At 40.4% G+C, this 18837-nt stretch overlaps 1 protein-coding gene across 3 annotated transcripts in view; it reads right to left on the bottom strand.

Annotated features, from left to right (window-relative positions):
- Window positions 1-18837, bottom strand: part of Usp40 (ubiquitin specific peptidase 40) — an 86840-nt gene that overhangs the window by 16110 nt on the left and 51893 nt on the right. For all 3 annotated transcript variants that reach the window (XR_005974163.1, XM_041650133.1, XM_041650134.1), the window contains exons 15-22: window positions 17691-17761; window positions 16073-16395; window positions 12604-12727; window positions 10806-10863; window positions 4477-4530; window positions 3568-3656; window positions 2710-2796; window positions 780-816 (exon numbers count right to left, since the gene is read on the bottom strand). Coding sequence is in view for 2 of the 3 variants with exons in the window: in XM_041650133.1 (XP_041506067.1) it covers window positions 780-816; window positions 2710-2796; window positions 3568-3656; window positions 4477-4530; window positions 10806-10863; window positions 12604-12727; window positions 16073-16395; window positions 17691-17761 (843 nt within the window). In the remaining variant the exon portion in view is untranslated. The remainder of the gene's footprint in view (window positions 1-779; window positions 817-2709; window positions 2797-3567; window positions 3657-4476; window positions 4531-10805; window positions 10864-12603; window positions 12728-16072; window positions 16396-17690; window positions 17762-18837) is intronic.

Below are 18837 nucleotides of genomic sequence, written 5' to 3'. Positions count from 1 at the left end.
TAATGAGTTACAAGCAAACACCATCTCTTCACTGCACTGCACAATGACAAGAAGCTGGGTTCTCAAAACAGAGAAATGCTCCCCAATGAATGTCTGGGAATTATCTTCTAGCTTTTTGAAGCCTCTTTGAAGCTTCCTCATGCCAAACTGGAGACTCGGTAGAGCTCCTTATGCTGTAGCACTGCTGCTGAGGATAAACAACGTACTGCCCATCCAGGGCAGGAATGCCTTGCATTGAGAGTAGATTAACTTCCCTCCCAAGACAGCCAGGACTTCTGCCTACAGAGAAGCCTGAGGCCAGGAGAGCACTCCAAAGAGCAGTAGGATACCTGCCAAGCTTACTGATACTTTCAATTTTCTTCTACTTACTATTTTCTTCATTTGTATTATATTTTCTAATTTGTAACACAAAATATTGAAATAAACACGGTACAATTAAATTCTGAATTACTGTGATTTTTAAAAACATCAGTAAAAGACCTGCCTGGACAGTCCCGGTGGTAGAAACCTTAGCTTTCTCTCTCCTTCAGCTTTGCTCAACCTAATGTTAATCATCTTCACTTAGCATTAATCTGCCACTACTTTTAGTATGCGAATAAGAACCAGGAGAATTTGTTATGTACTAACAAAATTTAAGCTATTACTTTTTCCTCACACTCTGTAAAATATGTTTTTACAGCTCCCACAGAAGGAAGGAAGCTTGAGAATTCATCATGAAGCTTTTAGACAACTGTTTTAGAGTATACGGATAAGATTATATTATCAGAGAAATCACTCACCTTGCTGACCTGACTTCTCCAGCATTATCTTTAAACACTGTAAAAAAGAAATAATTACCTTCAACGTTAGTTTTCTGTTTCTGATATACATAGTATGAGGAGAAACCTGGATTCTGAGCCCAGGACTCAAAGTCTGATTCTATACTTTGTTGTTCTTGGATAAAAACACAGAATTTCAGTGATTTGCAAGTTAGCTCTCCTCTAGGAGTTAAGGCCAATCCAGATGGAAAAATAGTTTCTGCCACTTGCAACCAGGACTTTAGAGTTCTGTTCACAACACTAGGCCTATTAGGTGGTGTGCACTTGTAATTCTAGCCACTAAGGGTCAAGTAACCAGCAATGCAGACCAAACCAGACATTGAATTCACTGACTTCTTAAAAGGACAGACAGGGTACACATGACCAAGTTTTGGGTACACAACCACTTAGGAATCCAAGGGAGATCAGCCTGAACTAACACCTAGGAAATTCCACACAAACTCACAGGAAAGAACTACAGAGGCCATGATCTCACAGCACAATGTAAAACATCAGACACTTGCTGAAGATTAAAGAAAACAAAAGCATAATTAATAACACCCAACTTCCTAAGGAAAAACACTCCTAAACCAAATTTATTCAAAAGATCAAAGTTTGGGTGACATTACCTAAGAGAAAGAGAAGCGAAATGCAGCTTCGCATTGTCAGCGACTCGAGTTCCAGTTTAAGAAGGAAAGTGGAACACATGTCTGATCTTTGCATTGTCAGCGACTCGAGTTCCAGTTTAAGAAGGAAAGTGGAACACATGTCTGATCTTTTTGGTCCCTAGCATTCTACTACAGGCCAGGCACCAGTTATTTTCTTGTAGAGCCTGCATTATGTGAGCATGTGGACTCCATGTATCTATATAGGTAGTAGGTTCTTGCAGTGTAACCCTGCCTAGCCTGGCCCTCACTATGTAGCTCAGGCTGCCTCAGACTTGCAATACTTCTGCTTCAGCCTCCTGAGTGTCTGGATTAGAGTACGCCTTGTTTAATTTTTTTCCTCTTCAAACACCTTTCTCAATTTTTATAAGTTTCCTTCTATAGAACTTTAGTTATTCTCCCTGAAGTTCAACTGTCCCACTCTGACAAGCGAACCTCAGGCTCTACAGCAGCTCCACTGTCTTTTGTGAAGACATGCTGCAGCTTGTCATAGAGCTTCCTGACCTACACGAGAACCAGCCCTTACTCCAGAATGTTCTGGTTCTTCCTTCTAGAACCAAGTAGCTAGGTCTAGCAGCTATCCCCTGAATGCTGGGGCTTCTTGCTGAGGCCAAGATGCTCAGGGATTGTAAACTGTGATGGGAATGAAACAAGAAATATATGTTTTAACAGAAAACAGATGCGGTCCGCTCAGACTTTTCTAGTTCAAACATAGGAGTGTAGGCTTACTGAAAATCTTTATTCTTAATAAAACCAATACAATTATTCATTTGTTTTTTCAACACACATAAACATATAAAAACACTCAACCCTGCTGTGTGATTTTTTAATGTATTTTAAGTAGAAAATGTATCAAAATGTTAATAGTAGTGGGTTAGGAGACAGTAAAGGATTTTAGTATTTTTCTTTTAAATCCATTTCTTGCTGTTTTGAAACAGGGTTTTCTGTCACGCAGGCTTGAACTCCTATGTAGATGAAGATGCTTCTTCCACCTCCTAAGTGCTGGGATTGCAGGTGTGTGCCACCCTGTCTGCATAGCTCAAATGTCTATAGTATTATCGATAATCAGAAAAGTAAAAAGTGACAGTAACAATCTTATTTAAAGTCCCAGCTGGTTCACCAGTCTTCTGAATCGCCTCTAACGAGTACAAACAAATCCCGGAAGTATACTGTGTAAGCGCTCAGCTCATGACTTCCAGAACCTGGCACAGGATACCATGACCTCCAAGCCCACAGTCATTACTCACATCTTTCACTGAGAGCGTTTCTTCTACTATGACTTCCATTTCTGCCCCGGGATGAATGTCAGTCCCCAGAGCAAAAAACAGGAACAGCTATGAGCAAGACAGAAGTGAGACAATAATTTCCCATGAAGAGAGATATTCTACAAGTCTATTATTTATTTCCAAAAAAGTAAAGCCAAATGTCCACGGAGCATCAATAAAAATCTCAGTGGTGGGAGAACAGTGCTTGCCTAGCATTCTTAAGGTCCTGGGTTTACCACAACGCTGTAAAAGCATGCAGGTTCTGAAAGCAAAAATAAATGCTACTCATGAGCAGTGGACTCCTAACAAATGTCCCCACCATTTTAATCTACCTCACTTGTCACTGTCATGCCTGCTAGCATTCCAAGGAATGCAGACTGAAGGGCAGTGGTTGGGAAAGTCATAAGATGGATCCAGGAGTCACAGGGAACAAGATCAAAGTCCACTGCCTTGATTCAGGTAGTAATGGAGCAATGGTAATTCCTGATCTAGGCAGTTTCTGGCAAGGGGTCCACTTTGTGGGATGTTGAAGAGGATGAGGGTGAGGGAAGCTGGTACACAACTATCACATTCCTGCAAAACTCCCTTAAGCCCAGTATTTATAACATATACTTGCTCAAACTGGTGGCCACTCAACCTTACACAGTCCCCCTCAACCTCAGAAATATGCTTTGGAATAGTATTTTTTTGTTTCAAAAGGAAAATATATATGTAGTCTAATAATATAAAAATTTAAGGAAATTTAAAGTAACTTTTTACAGAAAAACAACATTCCTGGAGCATTAAATGTAACTTTCGAGCAAGGGCAGACTCTCTTCTGCTGAGCTTTATTTACTGTACCTGAGAGGAAGTCGGTGCTTTTCCCAGACACAGTCCCAAGGAACTCCCCATTTTCACCTCTGCTTCCTCCAAAGTACAAGCATCTGGTACTATGAGGAAAATTGATAACCAAGTGACTATTTTGAATTCCTATTTCTCTTAGCAAAATAACATTATTTTCTTTAAAAAGCCAAGAGGGTCAAGGCTGCCAAGAGGATCAAGGCTGGGCTGTAGCTCAGTAGAAGAGTCTGTACTTATCCCATGGAAGGCCCTTGGTTCTATCCAGCACCCCCACACCATTATTAGATTTTTATACACACTCTAAAGAATAGAATATTGGGAGAAAAAGGTGAGTTGTGCTTCATGTGAAAGCATCACATGTACAGTAGTTATGTCTAATTTCCACATTTCTACAGCACTCTTATTATCTTGGACCACAATATTAAGAAACATGATTTATACTTAACATAACTTGGCCAAAGACTTGTTTATAGGCATTAAAAAATCTGCACAATGGACTGGCTTCATCCGCATTTAAAGCTGTGACAATTGAGCACCACCAGTCATTAGATCCGTCTAAGACTGAATCAGGTCTGACGACAAGATGGGTCAGAAAAGTGAGAAGCAAAGACTCTAATCAAAACTGGTATCACAATGGAATAAACGAGCAAAGATTAAGACGTCAAGTAATGAAGATCCTTAGATTATACTGTGACTACACCAAGGACTGGGACATCTGAAAGAGTTTTTACTTAGGAAAACAGAAACGGTGTAAGGCTTTCTGTAATGGATATGATATCTGGATGGGAATATGTCCATAAGTCGGTTTCCCAAAGATAACTTAGGAATGTGAGGTATCGACACCATTGTTTACTGTCACACGTGTTCTGCATGACAACTTGCTGGTCTTTGAAAGCTGCCAAGATTTACCTGGACAAAGAAGCTTCCCGTTTCTATCAATGGGCCTCAAACAGCTGTTCTCAGCTGCGAATGAAAAAAAGGTGGTTAACTACTAAACAAAGAGCTCTAAAGCAATGTTTTACTACATTAATTACAAGAAGTACAATAGGCTAACCCCCGGTCCTCAAAAAGCGAAACTTTGGATGAATATAGTGGCTTTATAATATGTCTGTAATCTCAGTGTTCACTCAGGAGGTCAAGGAAGAAGGGTCATGAATTCAAGGCCAGCTTTGGTTACACAATGAGATGCTGTCTCAAAACAAAACAAAACAAAACAGATCTCTCCAACCCCCCCCCCCAAAAAAAAGCCTCATATGTGGTTAGCCTTCGCAGTCATACAGGACTATATAAATACTAAATAAATGGTTCAGTGAGAAAATTACAACTAGCCAATGACTTTAGCATGTTTTCCCCCAACATTAAAATTCTAAGGTTTTTAATTCTAATATATATATTAGGAAAAGAAACAAAGTGAAATTTGTTTCTTTTTTGTTTTATAACACTAGACACGGCTAAGCATTTCTGCCCTGCAGAATGCACTGATCTAAAGCAGGGTGTGGTGGTACACACCCTACTATAAGAATTTTGGAGAAAGAGGCAGGAGGAACAACTGCTGAAAACCTGAAGCCAGCCTATTCTACATAGTGAATTCCAGGCCCGCCAGGGCTACAGAGCGAGACCTTGTCTCCAAAACAAAACCCGGAAAACAGGCCCAGAATGTGGACAAGAGCTGCTGTCCTCTCGGGGGCAGCTGGTGGTGGGGCAGGAGCAGTTTTCCTGCTCCTTGGCAAATGCTCGGACTTCAGAGTTGAGCTCAGCTCCTAGGATTATTTCTGTTTAATGTCAGGAAATAGCTCTGAGAGCTCTTTCAATGTGAAGTCTTTCTCCAATATCATTTCCTCTGGGATATTTTTGCACTTTTTGTCACAACTACCATCCTCACATAGGTCACTAAGTTTACTTTCATAAGTTCCATTGCTGCATGTCTGGAGCCTTTAGTGACAGCTGTCACCATTCCTGTGGACAGCAGCTGCTTCTATATGGTGACTTCAGTTTCTTGGGGTGCTTTCTTTCATGATCAATTCTTATATGATGTCAGATAAGCTAATAGTTGGGAGAAGAGGTAACGGAACTATCACTTTACTGTGTGTGTGCAGAAACGAATGAGACATGCACTAGCCAATCACCCCTGGACTTGAAAGGAGGGGTGTGACTGGTCTCATTTGCACACGCAGAGTAGTAACTGGTTATGCTTTAGCCAAAGACATTGAAATCTGAACAATTTAACTGACATTCAAGCAAACTGCAAGTGTGCAAAGCAGAGCACCTCCATTTCAAATATCCCTAGCAAATGGATGAGGCCAGCATGCATTGCTGAGGATGCAGACTCCTGATCCTGAGGAAAGACTAAGCTTTTCGGTCTAAAATGAATTCTTACAAAGCAAGGAGTGAACTTAGAAGGAAGGCCTGCCAAGACTTCTGAATGGGCAAGAATGGCACAGGCTTAAAATGGTCTAACTTTCTTAGAGTGAAAACACATTTTCTTCCTGAGACTCCCGATTTCTATCTTGTATACTATGCTGTTATGAAGCTGGAATACATTTTAAGTACAATTTTTTTTTTTTTTTTGGTTTTTCTCTGTGGCTTTGAAGCCTGTCCTGGAACTAGCTCTTGTAGACCAGGCTGGCCTCGAACTCACAGAGATCCACTGGTCTCTGCCTCCCGAGTGCTGGGATTAAAGGCGTGCGCCACCACCGCCTGGCTAAGTACAAATTTCTTGATAAAGAAGTAGATAAAAGTACTTTCCTAATTTAAAAAGTAGTTTTTAAATACTCTATTTTCAAAATCATTTGTTTCAGTCCCGGCTGGGTATGATACTGCATGTCAGCAACTTGGCCTACTGCAGGAGGGTTGCTTAAGCCCAGAAAAACAAGGTTGAAGCAGGGCAACATATCAAGACAAGCCCTCATCTCAGTTACAAACAAAGAAAACCAGCTTTCATTTTTACTCAAGTATTTTCTGTGTATTTTGTGCCAGGGCACTAGGCTAGAAGCTATGCTACAGAGGTAAGCCCGACAGCATGGACTCTGCCCTCACAGAGCCTCATCTAATGGGAGAGGTGGATGGCATGGCACAAATAAAAGGCAGTTGGCAGACTACAGGGTGCTATGGGTGAAGCAAAGACTGAGGCTGCAAGATCAGAAAGAGAAGAAAATGTTTAAGCTAAGAATGAATGAACAGCTCAAGTTAGAAGATAAGAGTGAAAAGGCAAGAAAGTTCAGAGATCAAAGCGTGGAGTCTCCAGGTAGACGAGAGATTGTGCAAGGGACTCACAAAGCAGTCTGCACAGTTTGCTGTGAATAAACAGAGTAATGACAAATGGGGTCACAGGTAGGCAGGCCCTGACTGTAGGTGCCACAGAGATAGCTTTAGGGTAGGGAAAAGCAGAGGAGCTTTGACAGAGAGCAGGGTCCAGCTCATAAAGTGGAGAGGATCCCTCGCTGCAGGAGACATGAAGTGGAGGGAGAAAATGTGTCAAGATGAGGAAGTCAGTTACTGGGCACAGTATTGAGCCAGTATTCTTTAATAAACCACATGCCTTTGATAAATCTTATGATGTATTTTTTTAAAATATTTATTTATTTATTATGTATACAATTTTCTGTCTGTGTGTATGCCTGAAGGCCAGAAGAGGGCGCCAGACCTCTTTTACAGATGGTTGTGAGCCACCATGTGGTTGCTGGGAATCGAACTCGGGTCCTTTGGAAGCGCAGGCAATGCTCTTAACTACTGAGCCATCTCTCCAGCCCTCTTATGATGTATTTTTACTTACACTAACATATATCTAGTCTAGGAGCACAACCCAAAGAGCTTGATAAACATATACACACTCACACCCAGCTGTGTTATCCTCAAATTCCCCCATGCTACTCTGCAGTCAGCCCCCACATCTGCTTCTGTGACTATAGCTTAAATTCTGGGTTTCTAAAACACCGCCTATTTAGAAACATAGTTCATATTTGCTTGTGTAGATCTCCTTTCAGGCTGTGTGCGGTGAGTGGTGTTCTGCAGACAACAGTGTCCCTGACTAGCTGCAGTAGTTTGCTTACTCACAGATGTGGATTGTTTCTAGTTTAGGGTTATGATATTGTCTTTTTTTTTTAAGTTAGAGTTTCTTTCTCTGTGCAGCCCCTGGCTGTTCTGGAACTCACTCTGTAGACCGTGCTAGCCTCAAACTTAGAGATCTCCCTGTCCCTGCTCCTGCCTCTGCCTCCAGAGTTCTGGGATTAAAAGCGTGTGCCACCACCATTCTCATTTATGTTTTTATAAGGTCCTATGTTTTACCTTTTCTCCAGGGAATATCTAGAAATAGAATTGGTAAGTAAATGTTTGCATTTATAAAAAACAAGCAAACAAAACCAACCAAACAAAAAACAAATCTTCAGTTTTCCAAAGAGAATACAGCACTTTATATCCCTGCACACAGGAACTCCACCATTGGTTTCACTGGAATTGGATGTTTACCTATGTACAGGTGCCATGACTTCCCTCTAGTGGCTACTGACAATATCCTTCCCTCACAGGCAGGTCTCCCCAAATAGGGCTGGGATGTCTTCTGATTGGGTTACAAGTACTTTCTGTAAACTCTGTATCAAGACTAAACACATGTTTTATAAGTTTTTCTCCTAGTTCATAGCTTGCTTTTTCAAATGTCCTTTGAAGAGAACTTGTCATGGCTACTTTGGATAATTTACATTTTTTTCTGTCTTTTTTTTTCCTTATGGTTTGAGTGTGCTTAAAAAAAAAATCCTTTCCATATAGTAAAGTCACCAAGATTTTCTTGCATGTTTTCTCCAAGAAATTTTATTCTTTTTAGTTTTATCATTTGGTTCTATATTGATTTCAGGTTAATATTTTATAAGATGGAGGGTAAAAAAGAAGTTCTTTTTGCTCATATAGAAGCCAAATGATTCATAATTTGTGTATAGTACACTGGTTTCTTCTCAAAACTCAGCCTTAAAGGCACAAAAACTATTCTTTGTCCATTGTACATAAAAGTGGGTTACACACATCAATATGTTCTATGCATCTTTCCAGATACCAACAGACATGATGAAGAGTAAGTCTTGAGGCCATACACTATAGCACTTCCTCAACGCTGTTATGGCTACTTTAGGGCTTTTGCTGTTGTTGCAGTTTTTGAGACAGTGTACCACCATGAAGCCCTGACTGGTTTAGAACTTGTTATATTTAGGCCAGGTTGACCATGCACTCACAGAGATCCATCAGCCTCTGTCTCCCAAGTGCTGAGACTAATCACGCCTGTGCTGTGGGAACTCCTTCAGCCAATAGCCTTTAAGATATCTGCCCACTTTGGGCATGGTCTCATGAACTATAAATACAGACGAAAAGCATGTGTGGGTCTCTTGGCTGCTGGGTTTGGTTCCAATTCCCAGCACATGCAGAGGACTGCGGATTGCTACTCTTTCTGTGAGTTTATCCCCAGATAAATAAACCTTTGTTATAGTCCATTTCTGGGCTACTGTGGAACTCTTTTGAACGCCAACACACCTGGTTACTTTCAATTCTTTATATTTTCATGAAAATACCTTCTAAAAACTGAAACTACTAATGATGCTGAGTGGGAACACACTGACTCTAGGGAGATAAGCTCCTAACGATATGGTGTCTTTTGATTTGTGAGCATGGCACCCTGCTCCATTTACTCATGTGTTGTTCTTTAGTTCCTTTCCACATGTTTTCTAGTTCCCACAATATAGATTCTGCATATATTTTTCCAAAGATATTTTTGATATTTTATGCTATTATTATTGTTTTTTGGTAAGCACATCAGGGCAAGCACTTGTAATTCTAACACCTAGGGGGCTGGCTACATACGAGATTTTGAGTTCCAGGCCATCCTGAGTTATATAGGGAGACCCTATTTAAAACAAAACCCGAATAAATACAGTTTTCCATCATTTTGAGTGAGGTAACCCAGACCCAGAAAGACAATTATCACATGTACTCACTCATAAGTGCTTTTTAAACATAAAGCAAAGAAAATCAGCCCATAAATGACAACCCCAGAGAACCTAGACAACAATGAGGACCCTAAGAGAGACATACACAGATCTAATCTACATGGGAAATAGAAAAAGACAAGATCTCCTGAGTAAATTGGGAGCATAGGGACCTTGGGAAAGAGTTGAAGGGGAGGGGAGAAGCAGAGAAAAACATAGAGCTCAATAAAAATCAATTAAAAATAAATAAATAAAGTTTTCTTGATTGTGATATCCATTTTGTTTCTGCTGTTGACAAATAAAGGTCAATGGATTCCTACATATTAATTTTGAATTCTTGCATTTAATGAGATACCCATTTATACTTAGTAAATGGATAATGAAAAGGGACAATCACAAACATTAGCAAAGACTTTGAGAAACTGTAACCCTGACACACTACTGCTTTGAAAATTAGTAATACTAATTTACTAATGGTAAATGTTTCAGAGACTGCATGGCAGTTTCTAATAAAACTAAACATAAATTTGCCAGATGACTCTCAGTATTATAATGTTGTAAATCTATCCCGGAACCTTGAAAGCAAATGTCTACACGAAGATGAGTGTCCAAGTGTGTACAACAGCATTTACTCCAAAGGCTAATGAAATGTGGCCACCCTTACAACTGAGGAGTGGCAATCACTACAACAGGGGACAAACCGTTGGAATATTCTGAATAATGGACGGACTTCAAAGACTAGTGTGCTAAACAAGAAGTAAGACACAAAAGTCTATGAACCATGTGGCTCCATTTATATGAGATGTCCACAAAGTGCCTGTGGATGTTTCTGGAGTGATGTTCCAAAACTGCACTGTGATCGTCTACATTCATACACTTATGACTGTCACTGAATTACATACTCAAGATGAATGGATTTTATGCTATCTAAATTATATCTCAATGAAGCCATTAAAATTGAACTCTAAATGAGCAGTGAATTTGTAGACTTCTCACTATAAAATTTATATAAACATATAAGTAGACCTAAGTGTATAATATATAGAACATTATGAATACATTTGAATCAGATGGGAGAAAGGTATAAGGAAGGGGGAGGAAGGGAGAAGGACACAGGACATTTTTTATGTTTCAATTAAAAACAAACACATGAAAAAATATTAACATTTGTCCATTTTGGGTGGTAGGTATGAGAGATTTCATTATTTTTTTGTACTCTTCAATATTTTTCAATAAAAAATTAAATTAAGCTAAAAAGCAAACAGAAATGATTACCTAGTTCCTTCATTAATTTTAATTCCTTAATGGCTTTAATTCGAATATCAAACACCACCTAAAATAGAGAAATAAATTAATGACTGTGCATAGGTTGAATGGATGGAGATAAAAATGATGAAAATGAAGATTATCAATGTGTATATGCAGAGATCATTTGCAATATTATCTGACATTTGTTTTGTCTACCTTTTTTTAGCCAACCCTGACATTGTTCTGTAAGATTGAAAGCAAAAGCTCAGAACAGATCCTAACTGTTAGGTTTTCATCAAACTGATGTTAACAAAAGGATACCATGGGAAATGAAAGGAACAGGTCTCACCGGAAAGCAATAAACAGACAACCACTTACCTGTAAAAGCCAAGAAATAAAAATAGTGGACAGGCCCATTCCTCACAATAGGGACCACGGATCTGGGCCCCCAGAACACAGTGTAAAAATGTATTAGCAGCAATCCAAAATGACTATGGCTTGTACTTAAATTACTTTTAGATTCTTTTTTCTTTTTAGCTCACTTTAGGCCAATATCCCCTAGGGCATCGAATGCTGATGAAACTTAAGAGGTAAAAGTGATGTCAGAAAACATGTACCTGACCCTCCACCAGAACCCACATGGTGCCAAGCAGCAGAGACTCATGTGACAAAGGATATCACCAAGACTTTCCACTTAGGATCAGATACTAGTGTGCACTGATCCTACATTGTTCTTCTAAGAATATCAATAAGCATAATGCTCCTTTAGAGATTATAATGTCAAGGGTTGGCAAGAAGGCTCCAGGGGGATAGTATCTGCTGTCAGGAAGGCTCCAGGGGGATAGTATCTGCTGTCAAGAAGGCTCCAGGGGGATAGTATCTGCTGTCAAGAAGGCTCCAGGGGGATAGTATCTGCTGTCAGGAAGGCTCCAGGGGGATAGTATCTGCTGTCAAGCCTATGACCTGAGTTTGATCCTAGGAAGCTGCATAGTAGAGAGAGAGCCAACTTCCAGGTTGTTCTCTGACCTCCACATGCATGCCTGTACCTACAAATAAGCATGTAAAGGAAAAAACTTTAAAGAGATTATAAAATGATATAAAAGAAAATAACTTAGTTTCTTTTACTTTGCTATAGAAAAAATCATTAATATTCTAATAACAATATAAAAATATGCTTCCTACCCAGGTATGGTGGCACATGCCCTTAATATCAACACTCATGAGACAGAGACAGGTAGATCTCTGTGAGTCTGACACCAGCCTGGTCTATATAGGAAGTTCCAGGACAGCTAGGACTACATAGAGAGACCCTGTCTCAAAAAACCAAAATAAAAAAATAAGTTAAAAAAATAAATAACCTGAGATTATTTTTAAGAAAATTAGAAGTATAGTCTTCAAATGAAGCGGGAGGAATACCTTCTAAGGGCAGTTGGTTTTAGGTAGGACAATGTGTATATATAGAGTAACTTAGGATAAAAATGAAAACTTGGCAACACAAAAACCAAAAATAACAAATATGCATTTACACATACACATATGTGCTTTAAACAATGCAAAGAAAGTCCTTGACAACAGCGCTTTGTGTTTATCAAATCAAGAGGATTCCAAGAGCCACCAAGGCGAGCCCCACATTCTAGCTGTACACTTCTAGGCTTAGGAGTTTAAAAGGACACATACTGTTCTGAAACTGGCTGATATGAGTAAATACGCAGTAATAAAGGCAGTAAGACTTAAAGACGTCTATTGATACAGCTGTTCTTAAAGACTGACTCTTTCACAAACTGTTGCCAGACACCGCCAGCCAGGCTAATGGCCATCTACTCACTGTGTGTGTGGTCACGGCTATCTGAACCTGCTCCTCTTCAGATTCTAACTGGCAGAAATTTTTCACTTGGAGCCAGTTGAGCTCATCCACACTGGAGGTCCATCTCCCTTGTCTGGGCAACAAACTGTAAGTAAAAGAAGAAGGACATTGAAAGAGTGAGTCCTTACAAAACACTTTCCCTGGGCATCACTTTTCTAAACTAGCATGTTTCTCTTAAAATGACTAAAGAAAAGGGACCACATTCTACTGACTTGCTGCCATAGTATCAGCTACCATTTTAGTGTAATATCAGGCAGTAATCTACAAAAACTGGTTCTTATGTCTCTAATCCCAAGTTAAATGATCTGTGCTTGTTTTCAAGGCTAATTATTGTCATTTTTTTTTTTGAGATAAGGTCTTATGCAGTCTAGGCTGGCCTTCTACTCACCATGTAGTCAAGACTGGCCTACAATCTCAAGTGCTGGAATGACAGACATGTACTACTAACACTTGGCTTCAAGGGACACTTGTATAAAAGAACGGTCAACTGTTGTCTGCCTACAAGGAAGCACTAAGGTAGTTTTAGAAGATTATTAAAAGCACACCCATTGGGATCTGGATTTAATTTAACAGTAGACCTACAGTGCAAAAAAAGTGACACATATATATAGTCATACACATCATATGTCTGTATTTCATTGAAGAATTGTTTTGTTTTGAGACAGGGTTTCTCTGTGTAGCCCTGGCTATCCTGGAACTCAATCTGTAGACCAGGCTGGCTTCAAACTCGGAGATCTCAGCCCGCCTCTGCTGCCCAAGTACTGGGGTTAAAGGCATGCACCACTACTGCCCAGTGAATTTTCTTTTTTAATATTTATTTATTTATTTATTTATTTATTTATTTATTTATTTATTTATTATGTATACAATATTCTGTCTGTGTGTATGCCTGCAGGCCAGAAGAGGGCACCAGACCCCATTACAGATGGTTGTGAGCCACCATGTGGTTGCTGGGAATTGAACTCAGGACCTTTGGAAGAGCAGGCAATGCTCTTAACCTCTGAGCCATCTCTCCAGCCCCTTGAATTTTTTTTTTTTTTATGTTAGCAACTGGCAGTAAAGTATCTTATCCTAACAAAACCTTCCTATGGGAAGAAGAAAAACATGGGCTAGCAGAAGGGCTTTTAGGGAATGTAGTGGTTTGAATGAGAATGGTCCCTATAGGTAGAAATATTCGGGAAGGATTAGGAAGTGTGGTCTTGTTAGAGGTGTGTTACTGGGGACAAGTTTGAGACTGTAAAAGCCTACACAGTTCCCAGTTTCTCTCTCTGTCTCGTGGAGAAGATGGTTAAGCTCTCAGCTGCTACTCCAGGGCCATGCCTGTCTGTCTGCCATGCTGGTCATGGACTCTAACTCTTTGGAACCATGAGCCTCAAATTAAGGATTTTCTTTTATAAATTGCCTTGATCATGGTACTTTATTGCCCCAAACACATTTCTACTCATTATTCCAGTTATTGCATTCTGATACTCCTACCTCAGAAGATAAACTAAGTTTTAGAATGTCTTCTGAAGACTACCTTACAGTAGTGGACAACTGGAGGAGGGTAATAATGGCAAAGATGTCACCACACTTAGCACTTGCTATGTGTGACCACTTAACTCTTCAGTCCTTCCACTCTAAGTGGGTACTAGTTATCACCTCATCTTATGGAAGAAACTGAGCAGATAGGAGAGATATCTTGTCTAAGCTCACACTGTTGTTCACACGGCAAACTGGGAAACAATCTAGGCAGCCGACTGCGTACTTGTTCCTACCACTGGATCATACCACTTCACTCAGGAACAGTTGGGCAAATGATGATGCCCACATCCATAAGGAGGAAGCCTTCAAACGAGGCTTATAGAGTCTACAAATACATGTGGGGAAAGCAGGACAAGCCATCTATCAAAAAGATGATTATTAGTATGCTTAAAAAGATACAAATCCTCCCAACAATGATTTCAATTAGAAGAAAAGGAAGTCATCAGACACTAACAGTGACCAAAGATGCACAGTCAGCAGTGGTCCAGGATCACTGATGTTCTTACTTCATCTCCCCAGTCTGACTAAATGAAGACTGGCTTTTATAAAGAGCACATGATTCACTCTCCTATAAGTGAGCCAGGGAAATGGGATGCCTCTCTTGAAAGGTAACAGAGACAAATGGACCACAAGAGCCACAAGGCTCTGCTTCTCAGCACCTCACACTGACCACAGAAACACTGACATGAGCATGGGAACAAGGAGGTGAAGTGTTTCAGGGCTTCAAATTCAGAATCCAGGGGCATTTTTCAGGGCAACTGTCCCTTTGGGAAGACTAGATGGCTCCCAAAAGTTATGGAGAAGACCACAAGGAAAGCCTGCATTGTCCTATGAATTTTTTTCCTTGTGAGAATGGACTTTTAGTTTTATAACACAATCAGAACTCACTTGATAGGATTTTTGTGTTATAGACAAGTAATTGAGACCATATCTACTACTCAGGGACATCTCTATAACAGATATATATGTTATACAACCCAAGTATTCCTTAATATAGTTTTTAGGAGCTAGAACTGGTACAGCCAGCACTTGGGATGTAGAGCCGTGTAGATCAGGAGTTAAAGGCTAGCCTCAGCTAAATAGTGCATGAGATCTTATCTCAAAGCAACAGGGGATGGTGCAGCAGGAATGGATAAAGGTGTTTGTGACACAATCCTGACAAACAGCCTTTAATCCCTGCAACCTACATAAAAGGTGGAAGGAGAGACCAACACCAGAGTTGTCCTTTGACTTCTACAGGTAGACGTCTATGCATGCGTGCACGGCATGTGCACACTCACAAATTATTCTTTAACAATGGCTAGACATAAAGGACCACTTCATGATTAACACTAAAATAGAGCTCCTGGGTTCTGCTGAGTAGTGCTGTAACTAGGATACTTGGAAAGTTCTCCCCCTGGTGGGTGGACCAACCCTGAAGCTGCCCAGGCCCAGAACCAGGGCTATGACTTGGCCCTCCCCAACATCTACCCCATCTATGATCTGCTGGAGCACAAGAAGGAACCTGAGCACCAGACCCAAAGTTGCAAGATCTCTGCAACACAGGGCAACAACAGGATAGCCAAGAGGAGTCCCAGTGAGGACCTAGTATCAATACTGTAATAGAAACCAGAGGCCTTGAACCAGACCAATGACTCTGCACTGAACACTTGCAGGTAAAGATGTGTGCACAAAGAGGTTTACTGTGTGACTCACTGTGTCACATTGCAGATGCTATGATGAGATTTTTAATCTTTTTCCTTTTTTCTCTTAAATTTTGTTTTTATTTTGGGGCAGAGGGCAGACGCGAAGGGATGAGAAAATGAATGGGATCAAGACACATGATGTAAAAGACACATAGAATAAATAAAAAGAGAGTTAAAAAAAAGAAAATAAGTACCCCCCCTTTCTCTTTTCAGTGAGCTACCTGTTATCATCAGTGTCTGAATCCTGAACCAAAATTAAGCTTCCATTTCTGAGACCCTGTTCTCTGAATGTCTTCTTCATGTCTTCCTTGGGAATAGTAGTCCAGCACTCCCCATCTTCAGACTCCACACTGTTTGTGAGGATGACGCCTACTGGGACGGCCAAGGCTGTGAACACACTGCCCACTTCTGCATTAGCTGGAAAGACATGTGGCGACTCCACCAACTGCTCACACTTGGAGCCTTCACCACTCGTTTCTAGATGAAGAACGTGTAGCAGCAGAGGCTCACAATCGGAACCAGTCTGAATCTGGACACCACCAACCTGCAACACCAGCACAAGCACTAGCTAAGTTTGTTTGCCAAATTACAAAAAACACCCTACCACAGCAAAAGCCTGTTCTTGTAGCACAACCAGCATTTTCCCAACTGAAATAGTTTTTTTTTTTTTCACACTGCTTCTTAAGTACTGAAAGAATGACTTTGGATTTTATGCTGAAAATTTCTCTTACTCATCTTTTCTGACTTGAAGGTAGAATTTTATGAATTGTCAAATGGTGGTGATGAGCTGCTGGAAACTCAGAGGACAAGGACAGGCCACAAAGAAGCTGAAATGTTCCTCACTCCTTTCTGGGACAACATTCATTTCTCTGTCATCCCTACCTTAGCAGTGCTGGACACACCCTTTCCCATCCGTACAGCTATGGTGCAGTTATTTACACAAGAAAGCCATTGTTGACTAACTTGCCTCTGCAGCTAGGATGTGACATACAGTCTGGTAAAATGGAGATGCTTAATAAACTACTGTTATGTGTGTGCAGAGAAGATGAAAATCTTGGGTGTCCTTTCTTTTCTTTTTTGAGACAGGGTGTCTCACTGACCTAGATCTCACCAAGTAGGCTAAGCTGGCTGGCCAGTAGCCCCAGTACCACGTCCATCTCCACCTCCTCAGTGCTGGAATTACAAGAGCATGTCATCACACCTAGCTTTTTCACATGGGTCCAGGTACTCAAGCACTTTACCTATCGAACCACCTCCTCTGCCATCAAAATATTCTTTTTCTAACAACTCCCGCTGACTGGATCTCAAGAGTACTGAACAGTCCAGCAGTTTCCTTTCCTCCCTTTCCCCCTTGCACCTCCTCATGATTTCTGAGACACATATCTTAGGCTGGCCTGAAACTCACTACGTAGTTTAGGCTACCCTTCAACTTAAGCAGTTCTTCTGTCTTAGGCTCCCCTGGTGCTGGAATCACATGTGTTCATTACACCAAATTCATTACAATAATTTTCTAATGAATAACTGCAAGCTGAATAAAATTTCATTATAATGACATTTTTTGTTGTTGTTGCTTGGAATGAGACATAGTCTCATGTTGCCCAGGCTGGCTTTGAACTTGCTATGTAGCTAATGATAACTTTGAACTTTGATCTTCTGGCCTCTATTTCCTGGGTGCTGACTACCATACTTAGTTTTACGTAGTGCTGGGGACTGGGCTTGGTCCAAGGCTTTCTGTATGCTAGGCAAGCACTCTACCAACCAGGCTATACCCCCAGCTTTTCAACGGAATTTTCAAACACCCTAAATCATCATGAATATTTCTTCAGCCATTTTTCTTACCTCTACTCCATTCCATACAAAGATATCTTCCCCATCAGCAATTTCAGCTTCACCCAGTGTCAGTTCATCTCCTAGAACGATGAGAGTCAGTTCATTCTCCATAACTGCCAAATGCAGCTAAACTAAAGAGAGCTGCAACTTTCCAATGTGTATTTGAAAAGGCACTAATTAAGGAAAAACCATAAAAACAGTAATTATTTCATTTTATTATTTCTAGTATTTTATATTGCTTTTATCTGGACCATTATATGGTTCTGTGAGCACAGCTGCAGGACAGGAGGGTACATAGAGATCAACAGTTAGGCCCATGTCACCTGAGATCAGGAGAAGACTCCAAATGGCACCAGATCACCACCAATCTGCTCTAGGGGACAGTTGTCACAATATTTGGCAAAGTAGAGTCCCAAATGTATGTTACTGCACTGCTGTTCTCTTATCGTTTGTTGTTATTTCAGAGACATAAGTGCCTTTTAAACTCTTACGAGTTGCTTTTGTCTGCTACATAATCTGAAGCTGAGTGGGCAAAACAAAGTCACATAAAATTTTAGTGGTTTTAAACCATTTTCTCAATCATTTGTGGTTATATATTATATGTAAATAAATAATCATACATATATTATAGTTATATATATATAAATTATATAAAAATATTTTTCTCAAGTTTTGGTAGGATGGTGGCCTTGCGGTCAGATTGATAAATATCACCATAGCACCTTCATCCAGCAACTGATGGAAACAGAGGCAGAGACCTGCATTGGAGCACTGGACTGAGCTCCCAAAGTCCAGTTGAAGAGTAGGAGGAGTGAGAATATGAGCAAAAGAGGTTAAGACCATGATGGGGACACCCACTGAAACAGTCTACCTGACTGAGCTAATGACAAGGAAGGAACAAGCATAGGTCCTAACTAGTCCTTCTAAATGTGTTTGACAGTTGCATGGCTGGAGCAGACTAAGGGACCACTGGCAGTGGCATCAGGATTTATCTATCTCTACTGCTTGTACTGGCTTTTTGGGAACCTATTCTCTTTGGATGTATACCTCGTTCAGCCTAGATATAGTAGGGAAGGTGTTGGACCTTCCCCAAAGCAATGTGCCTTATTCCCTCTGAGGAGTGGATGGGGTGGGGCAGGGGTAAGTAGAGGGAATG

This window comes from Microtus oregoni, unplaced genomic scaffold, assembly GCF_018167655.1.
Source record: "Microtus oregoni isolate MIOR12 unplaced genomic scaffold, Mior012 000004F_ref0000308, whole genome shotgun sequence".
In the NCBI taxonomy this organism is placed as follows: domain Eukaryota; kingdom Metazoa; phylum Chordata; class Mammalia; order Rodentia; family Cricetidae; genus Microtus; species Microtus oregoni.
The sequence above is the reverse complement of the archived record's forward strand: the minus strand, read 5'-3'. Positions and strand labels throughout refer to the sequence as shown.